General features: G+C 39.8%; 2 protein-coding genes across 2 annotated transcripts; one reads left to right on the top strand and one right to left on the bottom strand.

Annotated features, from left to right (window-relative positions):
• Positions 1 to 26,868, bottom strand: LOC140945130 (arylsulfatase B-like). Its single transcript, XM_073394193.1, has 7 exons — positions 26,607 to 26,868; positions 24,873 to 24,959; positions 9,284 to 9,495; positions 7,564 to 7,775; positions 1,711 to 1,931; positions 753 to 991; positions 1 to 225 (listed from the first exon to the last, which is right to left on the bottom strand). Exons 1-7 carry the CDS (start codon positions 26,866 to 26,868, stop codon positions 1 to 3), a joined length of 1,458 nt encoding a protein of 485 aa, XP_073250294.1.
• On the top strand, positions 2,114 to 4,820 carry LOC140946532 (uncharacterized). The gene is made up of 3 exons (XM_073395661.1): positions 2,114 to 2,450; positions 3,198 to 3,225; positions 3,811 to 4,820. The coding sequence occupies exons 1-3, from the start codon at positions 2,343 to 2,345 to the stop codon at positions 4,818 to 4,820; spliced, it is 1,146 nt and encodes a 381-aa protein (XP_073251762.1). The 5' UTR covers positions 2,114 to 2,342.
• Positions 26,869 to 27,556: the final 688 nt, after the last annotated feature.

The following is a 27,556-nucleotide window of genomic DNA, read 5'->3' as shown; positions in this document are numbered from 1 at the left end:
TTAATCTTTCCATGGTCTCCAGTATCCCTTCATACGAGCAGTTATCCTCGCTAAACTCTCGGAAGGCTTGTTCTCGGGGGGTACAGCACTCTGTCTGTAGAACTCCACCCTGGTCATCAATGCCTCCACAATATCCGGGAACTGCTTGCTAAGGTCAACTATCTCATATGGATCGGCGGTAATGTTGTAAAGGCCCACATCAATAACTTTTTTGCAACAGTGTCCCTGGAGATAGAAATTGCAACAAAATTGAAAATTTGAATACTTAAAAGAGGTTTCAAAAATGGTTTAGAAAAGCTGCTTTATCTGCCATAACCCAAACTTGTCACAAAATCCACGACAAAATCATTTGCGACGCAACGACATTTTGTCCCCAGTATTTCTCTTTCATTCCACAGACATAATATTAAAGCTAGGTGGAAACGGACGCATCAACTCCCAACATAGTTGGATCAACTTTGTTGGGAGTTGTTGCGCCTGCGTTCGTGTTGTCAGTGTTGTGGAAATGGTGCAACAACTCCCAACATAGTTGGCCCATCACGGGTGTGGGTCTATCACGCGACTTCATTTAGTTACTATCTCCAAGGAGACCAAGTGTAATGCACGTGCATGGCCCCAACAATGTTGATGGAAGAGCTGTGCAAACGGATCAAGGCTTGGTTTTTATCTCACTCTGCTCAATTTACGAGAAAACAAAGACAAGCGACCATGTTGAAAACAACGAGGTATAGGCATCAAGGGTGCACAATTACCTTTTTTCCTTGTTCGGCTGGAATACTTCCAACCAACTCTGGTGGGATATACCTCTCTCTATCGGTTTGATTTAATATCAGCTTCATGTCTCCAACGCGAATTGCTGCCCATTGGTCGATAATGTTGTGTAGAATTTCCTTTCTTGGCGATGGAGCCCCTTCAGATATACTGCGCCAAATATTAAAGCCATCCAATTGTGGAATAGTTGCGTGAGTGCGTCTTTTTCCAAGAGATCGTTCTACAGTTATTCAGAAGAATAAAATACTGATTAAACTGAAAGAAAGTGAAGCTGAGGGTAAACATAAATCTGCAACCGTCCCGGGTTCGCCCCATGCAAAGAAAATCTAAGACAGTCTTCGATTCCGGATTCCACGCTGTGGATTCCAGGTACCGATTCCTGATTTTTTGTCAGTGGAGTTTGGATACCAGATTCCAATCCTTAACCGGTTTGACTGTTACCCGGAAAGTGGGATTTGCCAAACTTGGGGAGAGTAATGTAGGATTGGGAAAGTAAACGATATTTGTGATACCAATGACCGATATTTGAGACGCGGAAAAGCGAGATCAGGATCCCCTTTCCAGACCGTATTCAAAACGGCAAACTTGCACACTGAAACTGGACCTTTTGAAACTGCACTGTTAAGGATAAAATCCATGGACAAGATTTAGTCGTTTTGGAGGTGAGAGATTGTAAAAATAGACGCCTTTAGATTTTCAGTAAAACGAGAACGACTACAAGTAGGAGATTTTCTCAAGCGGATTTTCGGCTCGCAGTTGGTCAGAATTTCCAAAATAAGGTATCTGTGCAAAGATTCTACCAGAATTCGCTGCTTGCCAACTTCATTACTTAACCTAAAATCTATGTGGGTTCAGAATTGCATAATCCGCATAGTTCCATATTGTCCCCAACCTTAGCCAAAGATTCAAAAATACGCAACTGTTAGTTAACAAATTTACCTGCAAGATTAACGAGAGTCGGATACCAGTCAGTTACATGAAGTAGTTCCTTGCACTTGACCCCAGTCTTTTGAAAAATCGTTCCATGGACTAGACCAACTCCCCTGACCCCTCCCTCCCACAAGTCTGTTTTCTGTCCCCGGAGGGGCCAGTTGTATCCACCTTTATCAAGATTGCCTCCATTATCAGTAGTTATAATCGTCAAGGTTTCGTTCCATAGACTGAAATCAAAGCAAAAAAGTACGTACAACCTTTTCATAATAAGTGTTGTTTAGGGGACTATGTCAAGCTATCTGCTATCTTTCTAAAAAGCTAAAACAACAAACGAAATTTCAATCACAGAATGAAATTGAACCCTACTAGATGCAAGGAGATGCTAATTAATTTTATGAGTAATCATAATTGCGTTCGACGTTAGGAGAACGCTTCGTAATCTTTGGGGATCCTGTGGTCGATGGGATACCTGTGCATGCCAGGCGTGAAGATTCGAGATTTTTGGTTACTTGGACGGGCGATGTTCAAAATCTGCGCCATTTTGAATAATTATTAAGCGCGCGCACGAATTTTAAGCCCAATAGCCGGCCAAAGAAATTGCGGGCTCACCTGGTGGACATGCGCACACAACTATTTTTATGCGCAAGCAACTATACCTCGTGCGAGTGCGCACGCAACTATACCTCGTGCGAGTGCAAGCTGCTCGTGCGTCCGTGTCGCCTCCGTGGATATCTTTGGATTATTCGGTAAGTTCATTTATTTTTCTCAAACTTCATGCGATGTTTCTTAAAAAGTTCATCGCTTCAACTTGTCAAAGCCTTACCAGGAAACTTTTTAGTACTCCAAGAGCATGTAGAAAGCCCGATGTCGGCGTTGTCCGAACTACAACAAACCGAAGACCTTCGCTGCTCTCCTGCTTTGAATTGATGTCCTCGAATTTGCCGAACAACAAAGCAAATCAACCGATAACTCTGACACAAAGTTGTCTCAAAGCAAATCTACCAAGCCATTGTGCTTTGACCCATAGCGGTCACAAATACAAACCAAACAAACCGAGTCATTGTACTCGGTGGCCATTGCGCCAAATGACCCGTTGTGGTCACAAAGCAAATAAACCGAGTCATTCTGCTCGATGGCCATTGCGCCAAATGAAAAGTGACAAAAGTCAAATGGTTACCGGGCTGATAAGTGGTGATTGTAGTTCACAAGATCATGATAAGGCTTTGACAAGTTATTCTTCTGAGAAAATTGAAAATCATAGTGTAACTATTTCTGAAAATGTTGAAGTTCGTAAGAAAAGAGTGAATTGTCAGAGGAAAAGGGACAGGGAACCATCTCGCGTTCCTGTTAAAATAATTCTAAAGGCACTAAGTAATACGAAGTCTAGGAATAGAATCAAGTCTTTTGTAAGACAACATCTTCCAGACAGTTCTTTTATCACTAATTTATGTAGAAATTACATATACATCCTTATTTTTTTTTTTTTTCAACAGACAAGACAGAGATCTAATATGGCTTCAGGTATGTATCTCCCGGTCATACTTAAATATTATGGTTATACGTTCCTTTCTTCTATTAAACTAATGCTTCTTGTTTTAAAATCATTTTATAACCTTACCTGCTCTATATGCTCTCATTAATAAAACATATTATTTTGAACATCTAGGTATTAGATGTACACTGTTTCCTATCACTTTTGTCACCCTTTAATGTTCTCATGTAGTTATATGATACAATTTATTTTTCCCACACCTCTTGCATGTTGGTGGCGAACTTTGGCCAAAATATCACTGTTATTTGTACTAAAAATAATCTTAATTACAGTAATTAATGAGTGGTGAACTGCTCCTGTTTTGCTAAATTTTAACACTTCCCCTTCTATTAAGCCCTTCCTTTCTATTTAGCCCCCCCCCCCCCCCCCCCCCCAATGCGCCTTAAAACAATAAGCCCCCTGTGGGCTTAATAGAGGATTTACAGTACATGAAACAAGGAGACTAATATTTACACATATGTTTTTTTCAAATAACACAAGCTACCTTATGCAGTAATCCCATCCATGCCAAATTTATTACATTAATCTAAATATCTTTTTACCTCCTCCTACAGAAAAACAAGACATAACTTGCTTTGTGCATAATGTCTCACCAGTAAAAAAATCTGGACCAACAAGCTACTTTAACTGCCACCTTCAGACAGAGAAAGATCTCATTGGCAGTGTATGCTTTGCAACTGAAAAGAAGGAAACTCTTGATGCAATGGCCGCACAAAGATCACCGGTTAAAATTTCAAATTTTAACATCAGCAATAAGTATGGACGAAGTGATGTAGTAATAAACAGGAACACAACCATCACTTCAACAACAGCTGATTTTCCATACAAAGCACAAGATGATGTCACATCAATTGCATCCTTGTCAAAAGTAGCACCACAACAGCTAGTGTCAATAAAAGGAAAGATATCACATCTAAGTGCGACCAAAACTATAGTCATCCAAGATTCTCCTGTCAAAAAACAGGAAGGCTATATAGTTGATCCATCTGGTTACATAAAAGTTATTTTCTGGGGTGAGCATGTTGACAGCGTCACACCACAGTCCACCTATTTCTTCAACAACTTGAGAATGAAAGTATCTCAGAATCAAAGATACTTGAACACACCAAAACAAGATAATTTATACACCATCAAGGACGCTGAACCCTTTAAACAAACATTACCTGAAGTCAGTGACATCTCAACAACAACAGAAACCATTGGAGAAATACTAGGAATAAGCAGTGTCACCAAATACAACTGTTGTTGTTCATGTTCAAAAAAAGTTACAATCAAGGGAAAAATTGCAGTCTGCGATAACTGCAAAGTAACACAAAAGGCAACCAGCTGCAGTGTAAAGTGGACACTCAAGATCCATATCCAAAACTCCAAACAACCACTGCAGAAGCTTCAGCTACAGGTTTATCAAGAAGCAGTGCCAAAGTTGTTTTCAATTTGTCACTTAATTGCAAATGAAACAACAGAGGAGGAAATCACAGAGGCTGTCTTAAACCTAGACACAGTTAAAGTATGCTTTGACACGCAAACGCGAAAACTTGTGGACATTGAAAAAATTGCCATTTAACATGTTTTGTTGCATTTTCCTTTGTAACAAACCAATCTCTAGTAACTATTTAAGTTACTAATAATTCATGCTATGAGATACAAACACTAAAACTTTTAGATATCGCAAAAACTTTTATAGCACTTAATTTTTGAATTTCATATTAAACTTTCTTGAAACTATTCCATTTACTATTATTCATGTTACTGTTAGAAAAATTAGTGTCGCTCATTTAGTATCTAAACTACATTGTAAATGAGTAGATTCTCATGTTTTAATTATTGCATTTTACCTTGTGACTAATCGAGTTAGTATCATCCAGGGCCCAGTTGTTCAAAAGACGATTACTGCTAACCCACGATTAAAGCTTAATCAAAGATTTAATCTCTTTTGTTTAAAAAGATTTCAAAAGCTAATTATAAGCTGCACATGAAGTCAAATCGAAAAATAAAACTAAAGAGCAAGAATCCTTAAGAAAATCTCTTTTGGTTATTAATTTAACTGGAATAAAAATTGACGCTAACCCTGGGTTTGCTTAATCGCGCTTTGAACAACCCGGCCCTGGTTACTGTTAAGATAAGAAAAATAGTTAAACAATGCTATGACACACAAACACGAAATATTTAGACATGGAAAAAAATCTAAGTTTCATAGCATTTTGAACTTCATCACAGCTTCATGTTCCAGTTCTTGTTATAAAATTTAGTCTATCTCTTTCAGTTTTTCAAGATACTGAGTAGATTGACATGTTTTTTTACATTTTCTCTTGCAACTAACCAATCCCATGCAACTATTCAAGTTACTATTCATGTTACTATTAAAATTTTTTTGTTAAACTATGGTATGACATGCAAACACCAGAACTTTTAAACATTGCAAAAAGTTTCATAGCATTACCAACTTCATAACTTTCTTGAAACTATTCAATTTACTATTATTCATGTTACCGTTACAAAAATTAGTCTCACTCATTTAGTATCTGAACTACATTGTAAATGAGTAGATTGACATGTTTTAATTATTGCATTTTACCTTGTGACTAATCGAGTTAGTATCATCCAGGTTACTGTTAAGTTAAGAAAAATTGTTAAACAATGCTATGACACACAGACACGAAACGTTTAGACATGGAAAAATCTAATTTTCATAGCATTTTGAACTTCATCATAGCCTCATGTTGTTGTTATAAAATCTACTCTATCATTTTCAGTTTTTCAAGATACTGAGTAGACTAACATGTTTTGTTACATTTTCCCTTGCAACTAACCAATCCCTTGTAACTATTCAAGTTACTATCATTCATGTTACTGTTACAAAAGTTAGTCTCCCACAATCAGTATCTAAACTACATTGTAACTAAGTAGATAAACATCTTTGGTTACATATTTGGGTTTCACTATTAAAGTTGCTATTGTTCATGTTGCTCTTTAAATACTTCGTCTTTCTCATTTAATCTCTCAACTAATTTCCTCCTCTGTTTTTGTATGATTTTAGCTAAATTCATTGAACTTCGAACGCACTTATTAATCTTTGATTACTACTAGTTTTATTGTGAATCCTATGGTAATTGGTAGTAACACAATTGAGATGGCCATGACATATAAGTTACTAGGCGTTTATGTAAGCAATGACCTGAAATGGAACCATCATGTAGAAGTTATAGTGCAAAAGGAAAACAGGAGGCTTTATTCTTTAAGGGTCGTTAAGCAATGTGGTGCACCTCCAGCTTCACTGGCTAAGGTTTATACAACCATTGTTCGTCCTGTTCTAGAATATGCTGCCCCTGTCTGGCAAAATATACCAGATTTTCTACCTTATAAGATTGAGAGCATTCAGAGAAGTTTGGGCATAATTATAATCTTAGATCTGGCATTAGCCGCTCCACGCGTCCTACCTGTAGGACCAAGCGCACGCAAGAGTTTGTCACGCATAAGTATACCTAGTGGCTTGTACAATTATATTTTCTAGTATTTATTGGATTTATTGTATTATATTTTAGTATTATATGTTTTGTAAATAGCTCTGTAATTCAGCCATTCTGTATATTGCTGCAATGAGTCTTAATAAAAAGTCAGTCAATTTCGCGACGCTATCACTGGTTTCCCCACGAATTGACGTTTGAGGAGCAGTGACGGAAGAAATTCCATACTGATGACGTCATACTGATGACGCGTTACTACCCATGCAAATCTGGGTAGTGCTTCTAATTGGTCGTGCCGCGTGAGAAATTTGCTTGAACCAATCAGAAGCACTTCCCTGATCTGGGTAGTAACACGCCATCAGTATGGAATTTCTTCGCTCGTTTCTCAGAAGTCATTACAGTCATTTAACGGAAAAACCAGTGGTGACGTCGCTAATTGCGGCTGTCTTTTCATTGTTTTCTAATTGAAGACTATGTTCAGGCATCGAGATTGTCTTCTGTCGACTGTTGCTACGGATGGCAAGAATAGACGTGGACTGGAACTTGAAAATGTTGAACCAAATTTTCATGTTTATCTGATGCTATTCCGCCCTAACACCAAACATTACCAGGCCTTTCGAGAACCGGGTCCCTGGTTATAGCCCGGAATGAATTTTGCAGCTTTTTGTTTTCCGCAGAATTGCAAACTTTAGCTCAGTACACTTCGTAAGAGAATGACGATGGCTATCAAGTTTTCCAGCCACTCTGGTTCCTGCGCGCGCAGTAAAACCTTGTCCTTGTAGGCGACTTTGCCTTAGAATATGAAAAGTCTCTATTAACGAACTTGTACCGTTGACGACTCACCCAGCCTCTTTCATAGCTTCTGTGACGTTTCCTATCGCTTCGTCCATAATGTCGACCATGCCAGCATGAGTTCGCCTCGCCTTGTTGCGAATTCCTCGATACTTCTCTTCGTATTTTAGATCAACGCTTAATGGTCCATGCACACTTTGAAATGGAAGGTATAAAAACAAGGGTTTGGATGTATTGTGCGATAGGATCACTCTTCTTGCTTGCTGTTTAATAGAAAAAGAAACCAAGTCATAAACTGATTTGGAAATGTTCTTTTAACTTGATTTTCGCTTATATTTCGAAGCCAACAGGACGGTTTCTTAGAAACTCCTAAGAGTTTCGTGGGTAAACAAATTACTGACCAGTTTCTATGTGAAATACTTCTGCCATCGAGATTCATCCCCAAGCATTTCTTGATCACCAATACTGGCGCAAAAAGAACAGACGAGTTTGTCAAGGTTTTTTTTATATACAGCTATTTCGAGAACGGTTGTCGGAAAAAATGTGCACGCGACAATCCCGAAACGTTATATGGGATATGTTCAATACACTGTTGCTTTCCTTTAGCACTCGCAGACATACGTCCATGGCATCTCCTGCCATTCATTCAAATTTCTTTGAAAAACAGTGCACTCAAAACCACCCACAATACCTTTCGGAGTTGTCGCGTGCACTTTATCCGACGACCTTTCTCGAAATAGCTGTATATATCAGTAGGGAACTGTAGGGCACGCTATCGTCATATATTTATGCATAAAGACAACCTGAGTACAACGAGCTTGCATTGCGTTCGGTCTGGATGCGAACTCAGACAATAGAGAACTTTAGATTCCAGGACGAGAACGACTACGAGTACGAGATTTAACGAAAAGTTTTTTCGCCTATCCTCAAAAAATAGACACCCCGGAAAGCTTCAGTTTTATTTTTTTTTTCGTTAGAAAAGATAGCACTGCGGCTATATTGAAGGAGGTTAAGCCCTCTCTTGATCGTAAAATGATAAATCTTCTACCATTTGACAACCTAGTTTTCTGATTGCGACATTCTCGCTAAAACTCGTAGTAGAATGACGACGGCTACCAAGTCTTCCCGCCAAAATGACGCTGGTTCACGCGCGCGCACTACTTAGTATTGAGGAAATTTCGTTCTCGTAGTCGTACTAGCTTTTATAATTCAACTCCAGCTCGTCATAGAATCTAAAGCACTCTAATTGTTTTAGGCCTCGCAAAAATTGAGCCTTACAGCCCTCGCCTTGGAGGGAGATAGGACACTAAACCGGTGACTACGGTCAAATTTTCATGGAGGAAAAGTCATATTATTGGGTTCTACTGTATTTTGGTAATGAGTACTATTTAACAATCTCAGGAGCCCATAACCTGAGGCGAGCAACTTCCATGTACTCGTGTCACGGCGTTTTTATGGACCAGTTTATTTTGAGAACGGTTTTGCTGGGAATTCAGGATATCTTTTAAGTCCCACAAAGCAATCGACAAAACCTACAGACTTAAAAATGATAATTTTTGCCTTTTAATGACGTTGCGTATTCCTTTTGGTATCTTGTTCTTCGAATGTTCATAGACGTGGCGGAGACTCCATTTTCGCAGTAAAAAGTGCCCTACGCAGTAAAAAGTGTCTTAAAATAAACTGGTCCGTAAAAAAGCCTTTGCATAGGCCTAGTATGGGAGTTGCTGTCTCCGAGTTATAAGCTCCTGACAATCTGGAAGTCTGTAAGTACCTCAGCGTACAGCGTTGCCGAATAAACTCCACTCTTATCTCTTACGGGTTTTTTGTTGTCAAGCAAATCAAGGATTCCCTCATTTTCATGGCTGTAGTAATCTTCATATCCACCGTAAAAACCGTAAAAGGAGTCGAAGCCACGGTATAACGGGGTGTAAGGCCAACGAAAGAAGCCAAGGTGCCATTTGCCAATAATGTGCGTAGAATATCCTGGAATGAAAAGATAATTTACAGGGGCAATTGGTTAGCCTGAGATCAGAAAACAGCTGAAATTTCGCGACATCACCGGTGGTTTCCTCGCGAAATGATGTCGAGTTGAAATTCCATACTGATGACGTGTCACTACCTTTACCCGATCTGGGTAGTGCTTCTGATTGGTTGAAGCCAATTTCTCTCCAGGCACAACCAATCAGAAGTGTTACCCAGATCTGGGTTTTGAGACGTCATCAGTATGGAATTTCTGCGCTCGTTTCTCATACGTCATTTCGCGGGGAATCCAGTTGGTGGCATGGCGAATTTTATCGGCCGTTTTTTTTTTTCAGGCTAACAGTTGGTTAGTATACGTTAAATAAATTTTACACCATTCCAGTATAGTATATTTCAGTATTCTCTCTACCAGGCAGAGTCGCAGTCCTAGCTATAAGATAATATTAAACAAAGATCAATAAAGCAAAAAAGATACAGTCGAATCTCTTTTGTAATTACAACGTTGTATACACTGTGGAGGGAAGAGGGGTGGGTGTTAGTTATTGTAGGATACTGTACCGGGGGTGGAGAGCAGGCTAATTTCCCGCTCAACGGCTGTGATCGAGGCTAAGTATTCTTTCAGTTCCATAGCTTGTAGAACTGATAACGGTTGTGGGATCTTTTTATTTGCTTGAGAACGTTGTTTCTACAGAGTAATTATAGTCTTACCTGCTTCTTTGAGTTTCTGTAGCAAAGTAGTAAACCTAAGGGGCAGTCCGTATGGCTGGTCATGAGTTATGTATCCCTTTTGCATGCCTAATAATGAAAAAAAATAATAATAATGAGTGTTTGGACCTGAAAAAGTACATGTAGACCTACATTTAGCGTGCATTTACAACGGTTCAGTTCAATTCACCGACTTCACATGACCAACTTATCAACAGACTCTTCCGAGTGAAACTTATCCAGCGGGCCCCATCGAAGTAATCTGAGTAATGAACTACCAACGGAATTTGAAGAGACTGTTTCTGATTAATTAATGCAAGAGTGCTAGTCTTGTCGAGCACACTTACGAATGCTTCCATATTTAAGCATAGTTGCTTTACAGAAGAAGAAACAGAAAACGAATAGACCTTGTCACGGTTTTCAACGCCATCTTGACGAGTAGGCAAACAGGTGAGAATTTACAGTGTTTGTATGAGAATCTAATGTCGATTACTTTCCGTAGAACCGCTGGTCTGAAAAAAATATGAATTGTAAACTAAAGCTTCACTACTAAGGATTCTATTGGAAAAAACTGAGGGCGTTGCATGCGTTAGATACCTAGAACCACTTTTTGTAAATCTTCTATACATTTGTCTGTAAGAAAGTCCCGGGAAAAATTACCGACAAATATATGGAAAATCTAAAGCAAGCCTCTGGAGAAATTTAAGCACAGGTAAGCCCCCCAAATTTTTTAGTGCAATCCTTTGCTTTGTAGCTTCTTTTACAATTCAGTTTTTTTACGGAAACTATTCGACGTTAAATTCTCATACAAACGCTGTACTCGGCAGTGCCTGTAATTTCTCACTCGTTTGCCTACTGTCAGTCATGGCGTCAAAAACCGTGACAAAGTCTTTTGAGTACTTTAATTACTTTTGGTGTGACTATATTCTTGCTCTTCGCTTTTATATTGATGCTACTGATTTTATCTCGCGTTTTTATCATATTCATATGACCTCTACTAGACAATTATATAGTGCAATTCAATATGTTAATGACATAATCATGGGGCAAGCAAATGAAAAAATGAAATTAACCTGTTTACTTGAGACCATATTTCACGACGTTTTTACAGGGCACTGTTTAATTTTCCCGTCAGAAATTCTTAGATGTAAGAAATGCGGACTGTTTTTTAACTTGAAAACGGGCCGTTAATGGTAATGTACCGAGTTTCTGGTAGGTTCTGGTAGGCTTAAGGTGATTCCCTGGTTTTGCTCTGCGCATCTCTTACTGCGCATAACAAGATGGCCTCCGTAAAAAAGAGCATGTGAAGTAACATTATTAAAATGAAGTTGACCGAAGAGAAACGCTATTGCAATTTTTGCTTGCGGGTGTTTCTTGCCGAGTTGAGACTCCATGTGGTGGAAATGTACGTAACGTAAGCAGTACGTGTGTTGCTGAGTTCGATTTCCTCACGGAGAACCTCGATAGTGGATGTTTAATTTGTGCTTATTCACTTTAATTTTCATTTAAACGCTTTCTTTATCACATTGTGTCCTAAATGTAATATCTCGATGTAAATTCTGTAAAAACGGATTTTTTAATACTTTCTCCCCCCTTTCGCATACATTCTATTTTGAAACTCGCCCCAGTCCTCTCTCAAAAATCAAGGAAAATGCATTTGGTGCGCACTTTCTACAGCTCTACAGCAAAAACGAGTACGGTGACTCCCATTTTTTATTTCATGATTTTAATAAGGACAGTGCTTCCTTTCGGTGAGAAAGAAATTGGCACAAATCTATGTTCAGTTTTTTGGCAATTTTACTAAATTGTAGTGATTGAGCTATCACGTGTCGAATAGCGCGTGTCCAATTTAATTCTACTTTGCAGCGTAAAGTAAAAACAAGGGCATTAAAAGGCATTTTTCTGGTACGTAAGTGGATAAACAATACGTTAAAGTTAAATTCTGTGCGATACCACATACATCATTGAAAAAATCTTTCCTTTTTGTCTAGTTTTGGGCTGCGTGCGGTTTTTTGTCAAAGGGTCCAAAATGGCCGTATTTGTCAGCATTGTGACGTCAAAACGAGCACGGTGACCCCCACTTTTTATTACCTTTTTATCATCTTCTTGACTTGTTACACCAGTGTACTAAGTTTCATCTACAATCTATTTTAGGTTCTTTTACTAGGGAATCACCTTAAATACATAACTATGCAAAAATTTTGAACATTATGGCTGGGGCCGGGAAGACATGGCAATACGTTCAGCTGTACGTTCTCAATTGCCCTTTATAACGTAGGTAACTCAATTCATGGCGACCTTGCCACTATCTTTATTGTATCCCACTATTAGGAGTAAAACGGATACAAATCCAACAACGCGGACGGTAGAGAGAACGCCAAAAAAATAATAGGTTTTATCAGCAAAACAAGAACTTTGCACGTGCACCACGCCACTTTTGTACATTTCTCTCTGCCCGTTTTTGCACGACTACGACGTGAACATGCCTAATTTCGCCGCGTTTTATGGACGACGGCGAACATAACGAGAACGGCAAGAAATTAAAAGCAATCAACTTTGCACATGCATCACACGCTTTTTTGTACATTTCTCTGCCGTCGTTACATGACTATACAACGTGAGACTGCCTAATTTCACGTTTTGTCAAAGATGGAAAAACAAGACAACAACTTTCTTTTCCTTTTCCTGAACTTTGAATGTTATCCAGGAAGATCCTAGAAGGCGGATCATCCTGCTAGCGACATTATGTTTCACGCTGTATTCAGTAGTGTTAGTAACGGGTTGTACTTGTTCCTAGCTATAGTATTAGGGACTTCCTAGTACTAGGGTCTTCGTAGCTAAAAGGCAGGAAGATCCTAGTTCTAGGAAATTGCTACCACCATGTACACTGCTTTCGCAAGGAAGATCCTTAGGGACAGACCTGAGAGAAATGGCGGGGGGTCGTCGTTCAGTGGGTAATCACGGCGATAAGGGCCAACCATTTCGTTTGGCTTCGTTATATTTACTAAGAGCTGATAATTCTGTAATCAGGTGATAATTCGTAATTGTAAAACGCCCAGTAAAGAGAGAAGACTTAGCACCACAGGGATCAAAATTGCTGCATGTAAACCCAATGAGAAGTTTTTCCGCCCTTTAGGATCTTCCTCCCTCCATGTTAACAGTCCCTGAGTCTATAAGCAAGTATTTCCTTTGATTATCACTGGAGTTTTGAAATTAAATAAGAATGGCCTCTACGTACGTCAGCTGCTTTGGAGTCTTAGTTTTGGACTCTTTCATCCTCGGAGACCCAGGGGCAGTCAGTCGGGCCGGGAGAAAAGGCGCGACGAAAGTTTTCAAGCACAGGCGGAAGAGCCCCTGGGTACCGACTCTCACAGGGCCATTTCCAAACGGTGAAGCGAATGCTGGCTCCTGATTGGGCACAAAAAATGCTTTGTATTATTGTGCGCAATCGGCGAACAGCATCTCCTGAGTTCTTTTCGTGAATTCGTACACGACGGCTATCGACTCGATTACGGCTTGTCTGGCTCATGTACCAAAGAAATGAACGCAGTCGGGAAACTTTCAGTTTGATATAAACTCTCCGGCATCATTTCAGAATACTGTCAACCTGAAAACTAAAGACGCTTTTCCACAAATACAAGCTTGAGCTTACAACAGGTATTCATGCTTGCATCCATCACGCCTTCGTAAATATTAGGGAGTTTAAGATACCACGATAGCTGACAGCCACGAAAACGTCGCATGAAAAGTGAATTCACATTTTTTCAGTCTCTATCGTGATTATTCCAACCCTCGCTTACTTTGTCAAATGCAACCGAACTCTTCTGGAGCTGAATTTCTATCGACCATATCCAAGTTCATAAAGAGAAATATAATTTTGTCATTGCTTGCTTACGTCCTTCACAAAACGTGAAATTATATAGGCATTTTCACGCGGTATTCGTGCAGTGACGGCAAAGAAATGTACAAAAAAGCGTGATGCACGTGCAAAGTTGTTTTTTTGCCTTATCAAGCTATTCCTTTTTTTACTTTCTCGTCGCCGCAGCATCTTACACTTGATATTATTTACGATACGTTGTGATCCGTCAGAAACAGAATTTTCTCAGTGCAAATTGAATCGCTCCTGCTGATAGCATCCGAAACGTTTTTCGACTCATCTGTAGTTCCTTCGTTTCTTGTTTGGAAACTTGGTGAACGAACCGAGCAACTGTGGCGAGATAATAGCTGTCGTGTATGAACTTACGAAAAGAACTCAGGAGAAACTGTTGTGCCGATTGGGCACAATAATACAAAGCATTTTTTGAGCCCAATCAGGAGCCATCATTCGCTTGACCGTTTGGAAATGGTCCGGTGAGAGTCGGTACCCAGGGGCTTTTCCGCTTGTGCTTGAAAACTTTCGTCGCGCCTTTTCTCCCGGCCTGACTGACTGCCCCTGGGTCTCCGAGGATGGGACTTTTTGAAACCATGGTAATTTCTAATTTGAGAAACAATCCCTCCCCACTCTCGCACAATGCAACGTTTTTTTTACCTCTCTATAATCATTTTAATATTCACGGTATTTTTAAGTTTTGTTTTAACTTTTTGACTGATCTATTTTGAAACTGACGCAAGGCAAACAAATTTACTTACTCTGTTAACGTTCCTTTTTTGCCGTTCTCGGACAACCATTTGAGCGGATTTAAATTTAAGAAATTTTTTGGAATCCGCGATATTATTATTTCCGAATATTAGAGATCCCCGTAGAAATTTCATGTCACACAGAAAAGCAAAAAATTTGAATATCCGTCGTACTAATATTAATTAAGGTCTGGTATAATGGATAAAGATTGCTGCTCTTTCCTCTTTCATCTTTCAAATAGTTTTTCATCATTGTGCCCTCCTGTTTTAGAGATGGAAAAGTTCCTTGAAAACTTTTTATGTTTATTTCGCATTGCTCAAAAAATTCAGAGAAGGAAGAGATAATTCTTGACAAATCCAAAATAATGATACCGGGCCTCGCCACAAGTATAGTTGATGGGCACACGAGAGACAACAATGGTCTGTTATCTAAAAACTTATATATTGATTTGATTTAAATGCACTTAGTCGCATCCAGCTTTTGGAGGAGCAAATGTCTCACTTCGATAATGACTAGAAACATAAGCATTTTTCATAACGTTAAAAAAACTTTTGGTCAACATTTTTTCTGACAACGTACGTCAATTACCCTTTTCTTCATGGTCACTAAACTCATGGCGACTCAATTTGCTCATGTTGCAAGCAAACAATAGGAATTTAGAGGTTCAACTGGCCGAATGAAAACCAGTTAGCGATTTAAGAACTCATAAAAGAGGGAGTTTTGAGAGCTACCTAGAAGAACCCTAGCGAAATGAAGCAGTGCATGGCGATACTATTGAGAGCCAGCGCCCTTGAACTAGCTCTCAGTCAAAATAGATTATTTAAAGTTAGAAAACTTTGAGTTTTAACCTTACTGATTTGAGTGACTGATAAGCAAGTATGTTCTGTGATCGCGACTGGCGTCGGTTTTGAAATTAAAATGAGAATTACTTAAGTTCCTCACCTCAGCTAAATTTATTAAACTACCAACACAATACTCAATGTATATTTACCTGTGTGTATGGGGTACATCCCGGAAAGAAGAGCTGCTCTGGTTGGCGTACAAAGAGGTTGTACATAGTAATTATCCAGTATTACTCCTTTAGAAGCAAGGTGATCTATGTTCGGGGTGTTGATCTGTGGGTTGTGAAACCCTACATCGCTCCACCCTAAGTCATCCACAACTATCAGCAAAATATGAAAAGGAGCAGCAGCAGCTGGACGGACGGATATGATGAGCATGAGATATAAAACTTCAAAACATCTCGAATTCATTTTCTCCTTGCTTGTGATTTTGCTTTTGCTTATTCTGCTGATTGTGGTTTTGCTTAAATTGCTAAAGATTTGTGTGTATCAACTAACGAGAACTGAACAATATTGATCTGATATACTTAATTGGATGCAACCAATGCGTGTTAGTCACGTGTCTTGTGTGCTTACAATTTTTCAGAGGAAAAGAGCAAATATCCTTGAGAACATCACATGAACATCACATGATCTACTGAGGTGGGAAAAAGCTCTGCTGTCTATCAAGAAAATTAGCTAAATGATTGTCAAATATGATACTCTCATGTATGTGTGTTAAGGCTTGACTCAGCCATGAATTTACTGTCTAGTATGGAAATTTTGCGAATCATCTGGTAGCAGAAAGATCGAGCGCATCCAAGAGCGTCCCCTGCGCGCAGTGTAAAAATCAACTGAAACATGCAAGGGACTCCTCACTAGCGCCAAGCTGCCTTTTTTGGCAAAAGTAAATAAGTATTATTATAACCTGTAAGCTAACTGAAGGAGAATGCGAGTTTTTCAATACTATATAAACTTCCGCTTTATAAGCCCTGCGCTTATACAACTTCGTAAGCGGTTTTAGGTCTTTAAACCGGACTAAAAAAAAGCGCGATTTCAAAACAAGTTACATAGCAGTGCTGACTCAAATAGTTTTTGAATTGATACCCCTTTTTAAAGCTCATTCACAACGTCGTAAAAAGTCGAATACAAACTAGAGTGGTGGTGGGGGGGGGGGGGGGGAGGGTGGGGGGGCTTATAATGGGACGCATTTTTTTATTTGCTGGTCGATGGGCCTATGATTGGGGGGCCCATTGAATTCTGCAAAGCTTATCGTGCTACTTGAAAATTAACCTTCCAAGACAATAACGCGACAGGTGTAGACAGCTGTTTCGCCATTCTTGTGGCTCATCAGTACGGTGAAATAAACAGCGAGGCTCTGCTGAAAAATAAAGCGCACTCTGGTTTAGAGCCGCTCTGACATTTAACTCCAAGGCTCACAGAATCACGCCATCTCACGTGTCTCCGAGAGGACAAGAGTCCAAGTGTCGCGATGATGTCTCGCAAAGAAACTATAAGATGGACAAAACCACAAAGTCAATCTATAACTGGGGTGCTTGTAGGCGGAAGTTTACAATAGGCCATTTTAAAGTTGTGGGCTTAGTGTCCTAGTCTTTGAGCGAACGTCAGGCTGAGGTTGACCTTGTTTTGATACAAACCTCCTTTAAATTCCAATTCAAAAATACCAGTCAGCCTCAGAACAAGGTGATTTACATGATAAAGCAGCAACAAGATCAACACCTACTCCCACTACGTCTCTACCTCGTCACGTGCTCTTAAGGTTTTCTGTTGACCAGATATTAGCTTCTAATAGATCACAGCCTCAAGTTTATGTCTTTCAGCTAACAACCCTGGTTAAAATTCTTGAGGTATTAATGTAATAGCTCGCCAAATGAGGTGTTTTGCCTCCCTCCCCCCCCTCCCCCATGCAGTGTTGACGTTATGCATTCAAGTTTGTTTTAATAAATTCAACACTGCTTGGGGGAGAGGTGAACAAAAGAATTAGCCTCTAGCTTATATCAACATTCCCAAGCTTTATTAAGAGGTAGAACACGAGTTAATCAAGCAAAGTGGGTCCTCGCACCTAATTTCCCCAAGTGTACCAAGGTGTTTTGACTAGGTTTGTTGTCCTTGAAAGTCGCATGGTTCGTCCCTTCAGTTAAATATAGATTTGTGGATTTTTTTTTGCAATGGTTCCAAGTTTACTGTCTGAAGTAAATTATAAGTGCTAACAAGATCGCTCTTAGCTCAGTCTAAATCTATATGCTAGTTTTTTTAATCCTTATTCAATCCGCCCTGGCTGTGTACACTAGCACTTCAATCCACTAAAAAAACCAGTGAATCCTCAATCTTTCCATGGTCCCCAGTGTCCCTTCCGACGAGCCGTTTTCCTCGCTTTACTCTCGGAAGGCTTTTTCTCGGGGGGTACAACACCCTGTCTATAGTACTCTACCCTAGTCATCAATGCCTCCACAATATCCGGGAACTTGTTACGAAGGTTTTCCATCTCATATGGATCGGCGGTAATGTTGTAAAGGCCCACATCAATAAATTTTTTGCAACAGTTGCCCTGGAGGTAGAAATTGCAAGAAAAGTGACTTTCTGAATACTTAAATGGTTTTTAGTGTTTTTAGTGGTGGTATAAAAGAAAGAAAGGAAGTGCTTGAGTGTCGCCCTACGCAAGAAAATCTGGACTTTGCTTCTGGAGTCCGGAATCCTGGGCTTTGGAATCCGTATAACGATTGAAATCCGGAATCCAAGTTCCACTGACAAGGAATCCGTAATCCAGTATCTCGAATCCCGAATCCCGAATCCCGAATCCCGAATCCCGAATCCCGAATTCAAGATTGTTGTAGGCTCGACTTCCGCTGTTCGGTGGGGGGTGGGGGGAGTGCGGGCTCATTTTCAGAATTGCGGCTTGTAATCGAGCCTTAGGGGGCTTTCCACTTTTCAGAACTGACCGGCCAGACCATTCCCGTCAGATCAGTCAAATCCTGAATAGTATGCACCAAAGGAGATCATAATTTTTCAGCAAAAACTCTTGGAAAAAGCCTAATTCATTATTAAACTTACTGTTCCGGCAATGGTCCGGCCGGCCAGTTCTGATAAATGGAAAGTGCCCTAAAAATATTGCCAGCTTGGATTCCCTTACATATAGGGTACGGTGAATTTGAATACTGAAATGGGTTTTAGTTTCAAGAAATGGTTTAGATAAATAGAACATGGTGCTTGTTTCTGTCACCGGAATAAAAGAAAACTCATATCTACAATAACCGAAACTCTTCGCAGAATCGGCGCCAAACTCTTTCATTAAATAGTGTCGCAGCCCGAGGAGCGTGCAGGAACCAACAACCTATCCAGCCCCTACCGGGGGAGAGATAGAGGGGACCAGGGGCCCGTTTCTCGAAAGTCCCGGTAACTTTACGGGCCCGAAATCAAATATTCAAATCGAAATATAAGAATAAGAGCGCGGGTCCTGACTAGCAAACTACTCCATTTTTTTTCATTAACTGACAGTTTTATCGTGTTGTATGCAAAACTATTGAAACCTCGATCTTTAATGTAAACGGAGACAGCTTACCGGGCCCGTTAATTATCGGGACTTTCGAGAAACGGGCCCCAGATTGTTTTGTTTCTGCTAAATGTAGAGCGTTTACACTCATGATCACGAGGCCAGCAGCTATGCAAATTTATTGTGACTAACGAAAGTAAACGTTACTTATTAGAAAAGAGTTACACGAGATGCAAATTTTAAACTAAATTCTAACAGTACAAACTGCCACCAAATTGATTGAAACATAAAAAGTAATTGCTCAAACATTAAAAGAAGGGGTTTAGAACACAGCAAAGACAAAATTAGGCAGAGATGGACAAGCTTGAAGAAGATTAAAAAGGATTGAAATTGCGGTGGGTTAACTTGGCAGTCTTAAAAAGTGTATTTTTTTCGGTTGGTTTAACATTTGGTATAATGTTTGGGAACTGTATTAGTTGGAAAAGATATAGAATCTGTCATTTTGTGGCTTGCAAGTAATTTTTTTTGTTAAGTTTAATGGCCCCTAAGGCCTGGTTTAAACAAGCGCATAAGCAAAAGTGTAAGCACAAGGACATGGGTGTAAGCAAGTGAAAACTACTATGACCAAGACCTCATACGAACATATAATATATTGATTTAGCCAGGGCTAAAAGCGAAGCTCTCAATAATATTTATAGTTTGTTCAAACAAAATATAAAATCGTGTAATGCTAAGCGGCAAAGGCAACACCGGAGAACGGTGAAAAAACAACAGTAGGTCTATTTAGAAAAAAGCAACTTTGCACGTGCAGCACACTTTTTTGGTACATTTTATTGCCGTTGTTTTGCACGACTTCAACGTGAAACTTCAAGAAACTTTTTTATGGAGGAAATGTCGTACGTGTTCTCGTTCACTTTTTTTTTCACTGTCGCTCATTTTCTCATGTGCTTTTAGCTCCGCTAAAAAGCAATATGGCGGACGCTTCGTCCGCCATCTTGGTTATCGTCGGGTTGAGGAGAGCTGGTATTGAGAATTGAGCCAAATATGCCATTCTGCGCGTGCGTATGTCCTTATGCTTAAGCTTATACGCTAGTGAAAACCAGGCTAAAAGGTTGCGTAATTGGCTAAATTAACAATGAATTAGGCAACTGTTACACAATGCAGCCCCTTTAAACTCTCAACTAAAAAGAAATTTTATAATAACCTTTTTTCGTTGCCCAGCTGGAATACTTCCAACCAACTCTGGTGGGATATACCTCTTCCTATCGGTTTGATTTAATATCAACTTCATGTCTCCAACACGAATTGCTGCCTTATGGTCACCAATGTCATGCACAATCTCCCTTCGTGGCGATGGATCCCCTTCGGATAAACTGCGCCAAATGTTAAAGCCATCCAACTGTCGAATAGCAGCGTCAGTGCGTCTTTGGTCAAGAGATCGATCTGGTAGTCATTAATTAAGGAGAACAAAATAAGACCATCCTGGGTTAAGACAGCATGGAGCTTAATGTAAGTTCAATGAAGAGGAAAATATCTCAAACAGGCAAAACACCCTTCAACATTCTCAAAAACTTGAATTTTATAGATCTTTTAAAACCGATCATACCACCTCTAATTACTTACACTTAACAAGAGGAACAGCTCGGTGAAGGGCTTTAGTAAAACTACGAATAAGTAATCACAAACTAATGATAGAATTGGGTAGATACATGCAATCAAACTATAATATACGAAGGATAATACGCAGTGCCCTTTTTGAACTTGGTTTTCCATAAGATTAGCAATCTAATAGAAGACCAAGTTTTCTTTCTTTTTCGCTGTCCTACATACGCTATGATTAGGAATGATTTTTGCAATAAAATCAAGACTCTGATTCCAAATATTACCCAGTTACCTTATATGTAAACGTTATGATCAATGAACTGATTGAACTGATGAACTCCTCTAATTACTTTATCAATATACAATTCATAAGATATATTTCAGCTTGCTTTGATGTTCGTGACAAATTATTACCAAAGTAACGTAGCTTTTGCAATACGGTACTTGTACGGTCATGCAAATATGAGCCGTTGTTGTTGCTGCTGGAACTAAAGCGAAATCGTTTTTGAGCGACGCTCGTCAACCAGACGTGTGCCCTTTTCTCTCCTTAAATTTGTGTTTCCTTTTAATAAGTTAAAGTAATTATCTTTCTTGGTCTTATACGACCATGTTTTTCAGGCAGCAGTTAATATGGCTCTCGCGTGTGGCAAAATCAGGGAAAACATCCCATTTTCTTTGACAAAAAATTCTCGGGAAAAAAGTTTAAGTGGCAATTGCACAGTTTTATTCACCTTCTGTCCTTCGGGTTTGTTTATATATATTTGTTTTAGCTTTCTATTTATCTGCGAATTGGAGCACAGTTAGTTGCGTCCCTCAATGTCCTTGAATGGAAGTTAACAAAGTTTTTAATTTACCTGTAAGATTAACAAGGGTCGGATACCAGTCAGTGACATGAAGGAGCTCCTTGCACTTAACCCCAGTCTTTTGAAGCATCCTTCCATGAACTAGACCAACTCCCCTGACCCCTCCCTCCCAGAGGCTGCCTTTCTGTCCCCGGAGGGGCCAGTTGTATCCACCTTGACCAGGATCGCCTCCATTATCAGTAGTTACAATCGTCAAGGTGTCGTTCCATAGACTGAAACGAAAGCAAAGAAGTAAAACCTTTTCATAAGAAGTGTTGTTTGGAGGACTATGTCAAGCTATTTGCTATCTTTTTAAAAAGGTAAGACACACCATCACTGGTTTCCCCGCAAAGTGGCGCCCGAGGAGTGACGGAAGAAATTCCATACTGATGACGCGTTACTACCTATGCAAATCTGGGTAGTGCTTCTAATTGCTCGTGCCTCTTGGGAAATTTGCCTCAACCAATCAGAAGCACTACCCAGACCTGGGTAGTGCTTCTGATTGGTCGTGTTGCGTGAGAAACTTACCTCAACCAATCAGACTGAAGCAATTCCCTGATCTGGGTAGTAACACGTCGTCAGTATGGAATTTATTCGCTCGTTTCTCAGACGTCATTTGTCGGCTGTCTTTTCACTCCGCGTCAATTGTTTTGTTATTGAAGACTATGTTTAGGCATTGAGATTTTTTTTTTTTTTGTCGTCACGTTTAATTTTCCCGCCACCCTGGTTCACGCGCGCGCATTACTTGGTATAGAGAAAACCTCGCCCTCGTAGGCGTCTTTGCCTTAGAATGTGAAAAGTCTCTTTTAACGAACTTATACCGTTGACGACTCACCCAGCCTCTTTCATAGCTTCTGTGACGTTTCCTATCGCTTCGTCCAAAATATCGACCATACCAGCATAAGTTCGCCTCCTTTTGTTGCGAATTCCTCGGTACTTCTGTTCGTATTTTAGATCAACACTTAATGGTCCATGCACACTTTGAAATGGAAGGTATAAAAACAAGGGTTTGGATGCATTGTGGGATAGGATCACTCTCCTTGCTTGCTGTTTAATAGAAAAAGAAACTCAAGTCATAAACTGATTTGGAAATTATGTTCTCTTAGGTCGATTTTCGCTCGCACTTTGAAGCTAACATTACGGGTTCTTAAAACCTCTTAAGGGTTTCGTGCGTAAAGAAATTACTGACCAGTTTCTACGAGAAATGCTTCTGCCATGGAGATTCCTCGCAAAGCATTTCTTGACCACCAAAACTGCCGCAAAAAGAACTGAACGAGTTTGTCAAGTGTTTTTTTTTAATGTAAGTAGGGAACTGTAGGGCACACTATCGTCATATTTATGTATACAGCTATTTCAAGAAAGGTTGTCGGAAAAAAAATGTGCACGCGACCTCCGGAAAGGTAATATGGGATATGATCAATACACCGTTCCTAACGACTGTAGCTGTCGAACCTACTTTTGTTGCCTTCCTTTAGCACATGCAAACAAATGTCCCTGGCCTCCCTTGCCATTCCTTTAAATTTCTTTGAAGAACAGTGCACTTAAAAACCACCCACAATACCTTTCGGGATTGACGCTTGTACTTTTCCGAAATAGCTGTAAAGACAACCCGAGATTACACCGCGCTTGCATTGAGTTCAGGCTGGACGCGAACTCAGACAATCTTTTCAGTAAACCTTTCAAAAGTTGAGCCCTACAGCCATCGCCTTGGGGGAAGATACGACACTAAACCGCTGTATAAGGTCAAATTTTTATGGAAAAAAAAAGTTATATTATTGGGTTCCACTGTATTTTGGTAATCAGTACTATTTTACAATCTGGATCCGGAAGATCTGTGAGTACCTCAGCGTACAGCGTTGCCGAATAAACTCCACGCTTATTTCGTACGGGTTTCTTGTTGTCATGCAAATCAAGGATTCCGTCATGTTCATGGCTGTAGTAACCTTGAGCTCCACCGTAAAAACCGTAAAAGGAGTCGAAGCCACGGTATAACGGGGTGTAAGGCCAACGAAAGAAGCCAAGGTGCCATTTGCCAATAATGTGAGTAGAATATCCTGGAATGAAAAAATAATTTGCAGGAGCAATTGGTTAGCCTGAGATTAGAAAACGGCTGAAATTTCGCGACATCACCGGTGGTTTCCTAGGGAAATCATGACGTCGAGGGATGGCAAACGAGCCACAAAAATTCCATACTGATAACGTGTCACTGCCCTTACCTGGGTAGCCAGCTTCTAATTGGTTTAAGCAAATTTCTCTCGAGGCACGACCAATTGGAAGCACTATTGGCCAGATCTGGGTAGTGACGCGTCATCAGTATGGAATTTCTGCGCTGGTTTCTCTGATGTCACTTCGCGGGAAATCCAGTGGTAACGTTGCGAAATGTCGGCCGTTTGTTGGTTAGAAATGTGTTAAATGAATTTTATATTATTTCAGAATTCGTATCCAGAAACGAGTGGGCTCTCTACCAGACAGCAGAATCTCAGTCCTAGCTATAAGAAAATATAAAACAAAGATCAATAAAGCGAAAAAGATAGAGTAGAATCTTTTTGGCTTTACAACGTACACATTGTAAAGGGAAGAGGAGGGGAGATGGCTAGCTATTGTAGGGTACTGTACCTGGGGTGGAGAGAAGGCTCATTTCCCGCTCAGCGGCTGTAATAGAGGCTATGCTTCCACTTCCATAGCTTATCGACTTGAACTTAAGGGTCGAATCTTTTTATTTGTCTGAGAGCGTTTATACTAATTAGTTCTTATTAACCGAGCGGAAGGTCTGTATGGGAGAATCTTGACCGAGGTCGCCAGTACAGACCGAACGCAGTGAGGTCTGTACCAGCGTCTGAGGACAAGATTCTCCCATACAGACCGACCTAGCTCGGTTTAAATAATAACATGTTTATTATATGGCCAAACAAGAAAGCAAAGGAACAAAAAAATTAATTTCGATTTCATCTTTGCTCGTAGCTTCCTCGGCAGGACTCAAATTTGCCAACGTTTGCTCGTTTTCTTTACCTACTTCCTTGTGAAGGTCCACTGATTCTTCCATTTTGTATTATTAACAGGAACAAGCCAATTTTTTCATATACTTTGCTCATTCTCTTTTTTTCTTGTTTGTAACTTTTTCAGGACAACTGTTACAACAAGATCGGTCTACATGCCGGTCTAGATGGGAAAATCTAGACCGCGGTCAAGATCGATTTTAGCCAATCAAATTCTTGAATTTGTTTGTTTCCAGTCCTTTTGAGACATGGCCATATAATGATACAGAGTAATTATAGACTTACCTGCTTCTTTGAGTTTCTGTGACAAGGTAGTAAATCTAAGAGGCAGTCCGTATGGCTGCTTTTGATGTAAGACTCCCTTTTGCATGCCTAATATCAGGAGCAATAATTGAAAAAAACAGTCTAATTCAGGACCTTTTTATATGACGTAAACCAGACGTCACTGTGTTGTTTTATTTTTTGGCAGAATCTCATAGGGTTAAAAAAAAATAATGAGTGTTTGGACCTGAAAACGTACCGTAGACCAACATCAGTTAGCATTGCATTTGCAACGGTTCAGTTCAACTCACCGACTTCACAAGTCCAACTTACTAACAAACTCTTCCGAGTGAAACTTATCGGGAGGCCCTCTCGAAGTAGTGAACCACCAACGAAATTTGAAGAGAGTGTTTAATTTCTGATTAACGCAATAGTGCTAGGATATTTCGAATGCCTCCATATTTCAGTAAGCTTTAGTTGCTTTACAGAAGAAGAAACAGAAAACGAGTTGAGTTAATTAATTAGCTTTGTGTGACTATATTCTTGGTCTTTGCTTTTGTATTGATGTTACTGATTATATCTCGCTTTTTTATCATATTATGACCTCTACTATACAATTTTATACTGCAATGCAATATGTTAAGGTCATGGGGCAAGCATCGTTTGCAGATATTGATGCATTTAGACTCTAGTTATTTCGATGTACGTGACCTTTGATAACTGTGATTTCTTGTGTAGCTTACTCATTTGAACTTTTTTGGACCAAAAAAAAATTTGCTCAAGGTTACGGGTCTAGTTGAAATGAAAATGGCTTTCACTGACCTACGCCGAGCTAAATTAATGCATGGGTGGGGGAGGGGGGTACACTTTATAAAGCTTTGTAAGGGAAGGCTCTAACCCAATGACTGCTGTGAAACGTTAGAATGCTTATGATTGTATTTTCTTATTTCATTAAATTTTCAATAGATTAAGTAAGCCATTATATAATCTCGCCACTGCTAACAGAGTTGTTTAGATTGTAACAGGAAATATCGTGGGATAAGATAATTAAAATTAATCAATGTTGTATTTAATCGGGTATTACTAGCTTAACCGCACATAAGGATTAGCACCACAATTGTCACGTAAACCCACGCTTAAGGGGAGTTGAAATTAGTGCCCACGAATCGATGTTAAACGTGAGCAAAGAGCTTAGACCCCATTTGATTATTGTGACCACGCCGGAATTACGCTTCTGGGTGTGGACTTCCTTAGCTAATATACGCAGCATTTTTGGAAAGTTTAGTTAGATTGACTGAAATCGATCGTAGAACGGAAGGTGTAATGTTGAATTGTAAAGAATAAAGTCAGATTTGTACGAAAGTATACAGTCTCTCTATCGCAAGTGGGAAAATTCTGCGAAAAGGACGTACCAACTCCTTACCCTTTTGACGGAAAAGGTACCTCTTTCGTGTACCTTCTATTAACAAAATGGTATCCCTTTAACATACCAAGAATAGCACATTGCACCGCTTTTAACTGCTGCAAATGTACTGACGAATAAATCACAAAACGAGAACGTTTTCTCGACGTCTTCTGTTGTGTTCTTCTCCTTTTGGTCTCCTCTACAGACCGAAATGACACTCCCTACCCTTTCATATACCTGAAACCTAAAAAGTGAACCCATTTCCGGTGGAGTCTCCCCGTATGGGTCATTACAGAGAGTACCCCCGGGAAGGTATTAAACTACTAAGCACCAATCTCGCTTTATTCGTTTACCTGTGTGTATAGGGTACAATCCCGTAAGAAGAGCGGCTCTGGTTGGCGTACAAATAGGTTGTACATAGTAATTATCCAGTATTACTCCTTCAGAGGCAAGGTGATCTAGGTTCGGAGTGTTGATCTGTGGGTTGTGAAACCCTACGTCGCTCCACCCTAAGTCATCCACAACTATCAGCAAAATATGTAAAGGAGTAGCAACAGCTGGACGGACAGATATGATGAGCATGAAAGTAATAACTTCAAAACATCTCGAATTCATTTTGAGGAAAGCTCCTTGCTTGTGGCTCTAGTTTTGGTGGTGGAAGATAAGTCACTGTATCTCAAACCACACTGTATGAAGATTTGATTGGGATCAGGAGGACTACGTGATATAATTCACTTTGACTCTGAAGATGACTACCGCACAGGTTGTCGAAACGTCAGTCACTGTAAACAACAGCACTCCTATTCAGGATTACGTTCACCCGGACGATCAAACTCAATTTACTTTTGAAATGACTCCTGGGTTCAAACCTTTCACAGTTTTACTGTATGAAGAGTTATTAAGGAGAAATGAACGATACTGATACCGACTTAATTGGCTGTAATTGTAGCCAATGCGTGTTTTTCACGTGTCTAGTGTACTCAAATTCCCTTGAAAACGTTACATGATATATTGATTTGGGTAAGAGGACTACTGTCTATCAAGATATGATGTAAAGTACTCAAGACACCCAGTTTCCTAAAGGTCGCACTAAGAAAATTCAGCTAAAACCTTGGGGATGCTGTACAAACGTCATAAAGATTTTGAGCCAGGTTTTGTCTTCACAGTAACTGCTTATTTAATTTATTCTTTAGACAAATTTTGGGGAAAGTTAGCGAGACTTGGTTGGAATTAGCCTGCGAGCAAGCTCTCCTATTTGGGCCAGCGACGCAAGCCGCGCGAGAACGCGCGAGTGAGCGGCAAA

Source organism: Porites lutea, chromosome 8 (genome assembly GCF_958299795.1).
Source record: "Porites lutea chromosome 8, jaPorLute2.1, whole genome shotgun sequence".
In the NCBI taxonomy this organism is placed as follows: Eukaryota; Metazoa; Cnidaria; class Anthozoa; order Scleractinia; family Poritidae; genus Porites; species Porites lutea.
This window is presented reverse-complemented; position numbering and strand designations above follow the sequence as displayed.